The sequence below is a fragment of the Apus apus genome, chromosome 6, assembly GCF_020740795.1.
Source record: "Apus apus isolate bApuApu2 chromosome 6, bApuApu2.pri.cur, whole genome shotgun sequence".
NCBI classification, from domain to species: Eukaryota; Metazoa; Chordata; class Aves; order Apodiformes; family Apodidae; genus Apus; species Apus apus.
The window spans coordinates 6,920,918-6,929,778 of record NC_067287.1 but is presented as its reverse complement, the minus strand read 5'-3'; the positions used below and the strand labels follow the sequence as shown (position 1 = coordinate 6,929,778).

The window sequence follows — 8,861 nt, the reverse complement described above, 5'->3', positions numbered from 1 at the left end:
GAGGAATAAATTAATCATTTTTACCAACTTGGTATATTTGGAATAGCTGCATGGCTTTGAGAAATTTGCCTGATTTGGTCTGACTTATCAGAGGTAAAAGGACAGAACTGGCTTAATTTCTTATTATGTTTCATCATGACAGCTTAACTCAGTTGGCTAATATTTGCTCTGTAAGTGGTACAAATGTATGTTATATGAATATTTATTTAAAAGAAATACATGTGGCTTTCGACTAATTTTCCTTGCTGGAGCAAAACCCCAGTGATCTTGCAACTCCTTTTCAAGATGTCCTGTCCATAGTTTCACTAATTCTTCTGAAAACAACAACAGCAGTTTTATAAAATTAATTTATAAAATTATTAAAAGGTCACATCCCTCTGGGGTGTAGGTTATGTTTTACTTTTTGTCATTTATTTTCTACAGAAATGCTTTGTTGTGTGGGTTTGGTGGGTTTGGGTTTTGTTTGTTTGTTGTTTTTTTCCTTTGTTTGTTTGGTTTTGGTTTGGTTTGTTGTGTTTATTTTTAATTGTCCTTCTAGTGGTCTTTGGTAGTAACATGGACTGCTGAGTTTATTCTGTCTTGCACCCTCTTCCCTGCTAACTCTGCTTGAGGTAACAGTTGGCTGACTGTGAAGTATAATGGGAATAATCTAAGTTAATGCTAGAGTGCTCTAAACATATCCTCAACGAATAAGCAGCAGTGTGTTGATAGCCAGTAAGTATTTTATAAGTGCAATTAAATCACAGTGATTGATTGGGCTGGGGTGGAAATCAGAATGGTTTAGAACAACAAACTCTTCACGGGAAAACCCTCACTAAATTAAGAAAACACACAAATGAGCAACAAAAATAAACCATTTAACAAGTTCTGCTCCTATACTACACTTCCCTCATTTCTCAACTGGGCTAACAAGGAAAAGCTTGATGGAAGTGAGACCTTTAGTTTCTTGGGGATGCATCTATTCCTATTGTTAATTTATGTTATCTTGAGTGAAGACATACATTAAGAGTTTAACTCATCTTAAAGTTTAGTTGCTAAAAGTAGGGACTGGCTTCCTCACTTTTTTCTCCTTTTGCCTGGCTCCAGGTGACAGCGTCTTGCACTTTTGTAATGTTTGTTGGATTCCTCATTGAGCTCATTCAAGTAACTAAATTGCTCGAAATTAAAAAAAAAAATAAAAATCTGGCACATTAGTTTTGTGCTTGTTCAGCAAACTGCATCTGCTCAACACAGCATCAGGTGGCTACTACTGCCATTGCAAGGAAAAAAGTGTGCAGGATGTAGCCCAGGTTGAAACCTGCAGACTAGAGAGAGGGAGGGAAGTTGCAAACAGAAAGGTCTTGTGTTTATGAAAATATCTAAAAGATACAGTTCAATGTGTAGGCTAACAGAGTGGTACATGCTCCACAAAATCACTGGGGTGATTCTTTCTGGGTAATATAATGAAATAGCCACATTGCTTGTTTCAGTTCTGTATGACTAACAGGTATTGCTTATTTTTTTGCTTTTTTGACTTCCAAACAGTTGTGTGTTTGTTTGTTTGTTTGTTTGTTTGAAGAAAAAAACGTACAAAGATTCTCAATAACTTTGTCCTCTCATTACTTTTGTCCTATTCATTACTTTTGAATGCACTGAACTGACATGAAGACATGACTAGCTTGGATAAATCAGATTTCAACATCACTTATTGGAAATTCTAGTCTGGATGGTTCCCACCAAAAGTATATTGTAAAAGAACTAGTACACATTCTGTATTTTTAAAAAGAATGTTAAGAAGATTATATACTATTAAGAAAACCTGAATGTAGTCAGGATAGGTAAAGCTCCATAGAGAAAAAAACACCTTCCACAAGGGACATAAACCAATAGCTGTTTCTAGTCCAAATGCACTATTAAATAGCAAAATGGCTTTGATTCAACTACTTTTGATTGTTATTAACATGTGAAACTCAATTTAGAAGAACAGCAAAAGGCAGAAGAAATTTAGAATTAGTTAGTCACAAGCAATAAGAGGCTGTAAGCTTTAGCAATTGCTGAAATAGATTTCTAGATATTTTGCCCTCAAAAAGATCTTTTTTTAAAGTGGTGGTTGATCATTCTAAATATGTTAACTGGAGTAAATATATCCTGGTGAAAAAAAGCAAATGACTTAGAACTCACAGGTGTCAAATGAATAATCAGTATGTATGGAAACTTATTTTTCATACAAGAGCGCTGCAATTTTCCATGGAATTCTTGTGCATTGAGAAAGACATTTAACCAGAAATAAAAATACCACTCAAAATAACTTTGCCATATACTTTTATTTAGCTTGAACAGAAAATTTTGCAAACCATTATTACTGAGAATGGGGGAAAAAAACCCTAGCATGTAACAGAGGAGGCTTTGGTTGTAAGTGCCATTTCTACAGCAGAGTTAAGCTATTGTAAACCAAACATCTTGTAGTACAGTAAAAATCTCCAGCCAAAACCTTAAAGAATTTAACAGCAACACTGAAAACATGTACATATAAACAACAGAGAAATATTTCCTAAACTTGTAACAGTCACTTGCTACAATCCAGAAGTGTTTAGTTCACATATCTATACATACAGACAAGCACTCTAACTTGTGTGAACTAACCACTTGTCCACAGGACCTGCCTAGACACTTTGTCATCAATATGAAAGTTTTTTTTCATATAAATAAGTCAATTAAACTTCACAGAGACTAAGAGAAACAATATAAAATTCCAACTGTAAATAAATCTGTACATTATGGTCAGTCTTGTTTTTCTGAAGCCTTGCACAACTTTAAAGTGTCAGTTTATAAAATGATGGCAAGGAGCAGCGTTAGCTGGAATGGAAACTTGAAGACTCGGACTCTGTAGAAACAGAAGAATGTCCCCCACGTTTGCTTTTTGAAAGGATCTTGAGGCTTGATCCTCTGCTAACTGATGTCAAGGCGTTTTGTGCTGATGTTTTGAACTTGGCACCAAGGAAAGCATATAGAATTGGGTTCAGGCAACAGTGGAAGAAAGCCAGGGCTTCAGTGATGGAGATCCATTTATGCACTATTGTCTCCAAGCTGCAGCTGGGTCTGATGACTCCCAGCAAGATGAATGTGTCGATGCTGATGCCAATATAATATGGCAGCCAGCAGGCAAAGAAGGCGAGGATGAGGATAACTGTTGTCTTCAAGGCTTTGCGCTTCTGGTGGCCTTTGGAATGTGACAGCTTAGATATAATAATACAGTAGCACGTCAGAATTATTAGACCAGGCAAGACAAGTCCGACCAAGATGTGCTGAAATCTGAAAGAAATCAGCCAGTTTTCATGAGGGTACATGCGATCACAGAGATACTTTCCTTCTACTTCACTAGTACTGGCAAAGATTATATCAGGCACTGTCAAAAGCACAGCTGGTAGCCACACACCCACATACACCACCTTCTCAGCCAACAGCTTTCGCGGTCGCTGGCTGTTGGTAGCGTGGACTATTGCCAGGTAACGATCTAAGCTTATAAAGGCCAAAATCAAGACACTGCTATAGAGGTTGACTGTGTAAATGACATGAACTGCCTTACACAGAACATTCCCAAAGTACCAGCTTATGGCTGCATCCACAGACCAGAACGGCAAGGTGATGACAAAAAGGAGATCAGCCACAGAGAGGTGCAGCCTGTATTTGTCAGTCATGCTTCTTTGTTTCTTCTGGTAGCCCATAACAACAATAACCAATCCATTGCCGATTATTCCTGTTAGGAAGATGATGGAGTAGATTGTTGGCAAGAAGATCCGGTTGAAATCGGCATTCTCATGCTGGAAGCATGGCTCTCCGTAGTCTCCATAGTCAGCTGAACCAATCTCATCCGTGCTATTATCAGAAAATTCAATGATTAACCCGGAGGACAGCTGAAAAAAAGATAAAATAAAAAGTTAGATGTTAGCTCCTCTGCAGAAGCTCACTTCATATGACATTGTGTGAAGAGTTTCCTAAACAGTCTCTGTCATCATGAATAGGCAAACTTTTTGAAAACCAGATGGAAAAATACCGGGTTTAAATAAATAAATAAATATATATATATAGCAAATGAGAACAAGCTAAAAAACTTATTTTGGACACTTCAGTGCTCCGATTAGATGCATCACACTGGAAGAGGTTGGTCTGCAATTATTATTATTATTATTATTATTATTATTATTATTATTATTATTATTATTATTATTATTACAACAGAGGTAAACAAAAAATTACACTTAGACAGTAACTCTGCTGCTCCAAAGTACCCTTCTCTTTAAGGATAGGGGGTCAAGGAGAAATAGAGATGGTCCCCTTCGCTGATGTAATAAAGGATAAATAATAGCAAGAATTCCCTGCTGAGAAGCAATTGACAGCTCCACACACGGAGACAAGAAAAAAAGCAACCCAAAGCCCATAAAGAAAAGAAAGACAGAGGTGACCTTATGCAGGGGAACTCAAAGCCCATAGAGGGTCATCACGACCAGCCACGCTCCCCTCCTTTTGTTCCCTGCCCTCTGCTGTGGAGGGGCAGGGGGTGACGGTCTGGGCTGGAGCGAGTCTGCTGAACCAAGTACAGCAGTGGAAAAAGGAAGCGAAATTCTGGTGAGGGCATGAAAGCATATCAGGAAACCACCAACGGTTTTGGCCACCACGCTGAAGAGCAGAGCAGGCGGGCGAGTGCCACCTGGCTATGTTCTGATTCCTCAGGTTTTGAGCGGTTTCCGTGCCTGCCGTACCCCTACCCCCGACCACCGGCGCAGGACGCGCCCCGGGGGTCCCGCTGCACTTTACACAGGGACGCACCAGCTCCACGCGGGCATTAACTGTGGATAAGAGTTGGAACTCGCCAGAGATCTCGCTTTTGGTCCTAACTGCCCTCAAAACCCTGTGGCAGCAGGGCGGCCTGGGGAAGATGGGGCGGCCGCCCCGGTTCGGGCGGAGGGCAGCGCCGGGAGCTGCAGCCGCTCCGGCACGCCGTCGGCCTGAGGTCAGGGCGGGCACCGGGGCAGAGGGATGCCATTCCTTGGAGCCAGATCACTCCAGGCTTCCTCGCTTGTTTCCCTCCTCATCGTTCCCGCGGCTCTAACTGCTCTGCCAGCCTTTTTCAGCCCACAAAGGCGCCACATGTCACTGCAACTGACGGCCAAGCAGCAAAGCCCGAGGAAAGGAGCGGGTGTCCAGCAAGTGGCTGCAGATGTAGCCAGGTCCCAAACTCAGGAGCGGCAAGAGGTCAGGACCGAGCCCTGACTATTTGCGCCCCAAGGGCCCTGGCAGTTAGGCGGGCTGGGAAGCAGGAGGCAGCCAGGCGCCCGGCCCCTGGTCCCCCCCGTCTTGCCCCCGGCCCTGGAGCTCCCTGCCCGCCCTGTCTGCCGAGGGCACCTTTGTTTGCAAACAGCGGGTACTTGGGCGAGCGCGGCGGGGAGCAGGGACTGTCCCCACGTCGAGCAGCGGGCAGGGGCAGCAGCGGCCACGCCGGCCGGCTCCGCTCCCAGCACTTACATCCAGGCTGTCGAGGCTGTTGTCCATGCTCTGAGCCATCTAACGGTCCTGGGCTCTCGAGTTGTTGTTGCCGCCGCCGCGCCTCTCCCAGCGCCGTCACTCGAGCTGCACCAAACACACGCCCCGGTTCCTCTGGCGGGACGCGGCTCTTATAAGTTCCCCGTCTGCCCCCCCGCCCCCGGGGGCAGCCCCCGCCTGGCTCCTCCCCGGCGGTGTCACCGCGCACCCCCGCGGGCTCCGGGCGGCTCCTCGGACCGCTCTTTGTCTGCAGCGCCGGGGCATGGGCACTGCACTTGCCCCACGGTGCCCGCGGGGGCGGTGCTCCTCACAGGGGCATTTGTTACCCTCTGACTGATGTATTCATGCAGGCGCGTTTTTGAATTTCCCCTCAAGAAAGTTCTTTGAAGTGTGTTGTGGGGCCCCGTGTTGCCATGGGTACCCCAGGCGAGCTCCGAGTGAAGCCCAGGAATCGTGATGGAGGAGGAGAGGTCCTGCATACCCTTCAAAATACAGTCAACTCAGTCCTCAGAGCTGTCTCACCCTTGCTGAGGAGAAGGGTGTACTGGGAGTAGCAGGAAGCATGGGGATGGTCCTTACTGAGGGCTGAGAGATTCTGCAGACCTTTCCGGGGCTGCAAGGTGAGTGGGCTGCCCCAGGTTGCCTGCTGAGCTCCTCTGGCGTCCGTGGTTTTGGGTGAGAAATCTGCTGAGGACCTGCAGGTGCTTCATCAGCATGTCTGAGATATGATGATGGCTCATTGTTCCAGAAAGCTTTGGAAAACTGCAAGAAATGTGTTAAGGAAACAATAGAAATCAGGAAGAAAATAAAACATTGTCGAAATAATGGTGCTGCCAACTTCATTAAAAACCATGGATCTGCACACTCTGTGTCTTGGCATCTAAAAACAGAAAACAATGAGCTCTTTATTTGCCCACTAATATTAGGAATTTGTATTTCTCCTTATTCTCCAGCTTGGTAATCAGGTGGGGTTTGTTTGTTTGTTTGTTTTAATGGGAGAGGTGAATATCTTTAGTAGTTATCTGTTTCAAGTAGTTAGATAATTAAAAAAAAGAGAAGATAAAAACCTGAAATTGTGTATGTAGGATAAAAATAGCAATCATAAAGTAGCTTTGCAAGGGAAACCCCAAATATAAAGAAAAATAAAACAGAATTGTGGATTTCCTTTACAATTGCCTCTGGAGCCTCAGTACTGTTGATATTCATGCAGATGAGAGCTACCAAGCTGGTGAAAGGGCTGGAGAATAAGCCCTATGAGGAGAGGCTGAGGGAACTGGGATTGTTTATTTTGAAGTAGAGGCGGCTGAAGGGAGACCTCATTGCTGTCTACAACTACCTGAAAGGAGGTTGTAGGGAGGTGGGAGCTGGCCTCTTCTCTCAAGTGAGTAGTGACAGGATGAGAAGAAATGGCCTGAAACTGCGCCAGGATAGGTTTAGACTGGATATTAAAATAATTTCTTTACCAAAAGAGTTATTGGACAGTGGAACAGACTGCCCAGGGAGGTGGTGGAGTCACCATCCCTGGAAGTTTTTAAAAGAAATGTAGATATAGTGCTCAGTGACATGTTTTAAGCACTGGATGGGTAAATTAGGTTATGTTAGGGGACTTAGGTTATGGTTGGGCTTGATGATCTTCAAGGTCCCTCCCAACCAGGATGATTCTGTGATTCTGTGATTCAGGTAAACTACTTGCAGAAAAGATTTTGATAGTGTGTAGTCACCCCCCGCCCCCAGTTTCACAACTCACACCATAGTAACTATATTGGGAGTAACTGATTGGGTGATACAGGCTTACTTGTTAGTGATGGAATTTGGAGTGGAAAGAAGAAGGAAGGACATTCTTTATGTAATAAAGATATGCTCAAATTAGCCTTAAGAGATGAATAAAATGAAAGTTTGACAAAAGTTTTATTCTTAAATGGCCCTATTACCAGTTTACGTACTCTGAGTTAGTTACCAGTTTTAGATGTAAATATTATTTCCAGGTATTTGAAAAGAGTCATTCTCACCCTTCCCCTAAAAGCTCCAGAACTCCTCATGCACTACAGTGAGTAGGAGTTTGGTTGTGATTAATAACACTGAGAAAAAGTCTTCTACTCTATCCCTATTTTTAGATACTAATGCATATGTTACAATAATTTTACCTTGCTGAACTTCTTTAATAATAAGTTTGACAAAATTGTAGTTAATTCCTTATTTTCCACAGAACCTGTGATGTGTTCACTACTTTATAGACATAAAATAGGAAAATACATGCCCCAAGTAACCTGCAGCCTAGTATTAGATGACCAGATGGATAAATGAGAATACGAGGGATTTTTCTATACGGATGAGTAGGATTATGTCAGTGTAAACATCTTTCATGTTTTCACTTACAGAGGATGCCCAGCTCATGGCACCAGCAGTTTTGTGCAGTTTTCAGCAAGGGTTGTGCTGCCGGAGAGGCTCTCCAGTCTGCTGAACTACAAACATATGAACCAGATTTTCAGAAACGTGCATATTGGACAGGTGCTAAAAACCTGATTGGGACACAGCAGCATATAAAGGAAATTAATTTTTAGAAAAAAATTGATCCTACGTTACCAAAAATTCATATGGTTGACATGTACTTTTATGGAGAACATATTCTCATCTCAGAGGGGCACAGAAGATTTAACGCTGCTCCTTATCTATGTGTGCAACGCAGGGCATTAAAATATGCTTATAGTGCAGGTGGTTTGTGGCAATGGTTGCAAATGAGCAAGAAAAATATGTATGTGTACTTGAACTGGACAAGTTTGAGAATTGGTTAGTTATTTATTGGAGTGGGTGTCATGGGGTGCATTGACATGTGGGTATCGATGCACAGAACTGCAAGTGTAATTACAGCCCAAGTAAGCAAGTGTTATCACACCTCCATTTTACTGTGCAGATAGACCTGTAACAAGAAAGTGTACTGTATGAAAATTGATTTCTTTAATTGATGGGATAGGGGACAGTGACTCAGTGTTTTGTGTTCATAGATAACATAAGAAATTTGGAACTGAGGAATGATCCAGCTCCATGGATGAGCCCTGAAGCATGGTAGTGCTGAGTGGTGGGAAATCTGGAGATTGATATCCTATCTGATGAGGTGTCCCTGAAACTCATTTGGATGACACTTCTCTAAAACTGTCATTCACACTGCTATTTTGTTATCTACAATCTCTTTTGTTTCTCCTATCAGAAAAAAACACTTGAAAACTTCCTTTGTTGCATGGAGGACCATCCAGGGCAAGTTAATGATTTCCAAAGTGATAAAAGAAGGAAACTGTTTCTGCAGAGCGTGTAAATCAGAGTTAGCTACAAATCTTCTTAAGACA

General features: G+C 42.8%; 1 protein-coding gene across 1 annotated transcript; it reads right to left on the bottom strand.

Moving 5' to 3' along the window:
- Nucleotides 1–2,288: 2,288 nt before the first annotated feature.
- On the bottom strand, nucleotides 2,289–5,616 carry CXCR4 (C-X-C motif chemokine receptor 4). Its single transcript, XM_051623112.1, has 2 exons — nucleotides 5,503–5,616; nucleotides 2,289–3,893 (listed from the first exon to the last, which is right to left on the bottom strand). Exons 1-2 carry the CDS (start codon nucleotides 5,539–5,541, stop codon nucleotides 2,832–2,834), a joined length of 1,101 nt encoding a protein of 366 aa, XP_051479072.1. The 5' UTR covers nucleotides 5,542–5,616; the 3' UTR covers nucleotides 2,289–2,831.
- Nucleotides 5,617–8,861: the final 3,245 nt, after the last annotated feature.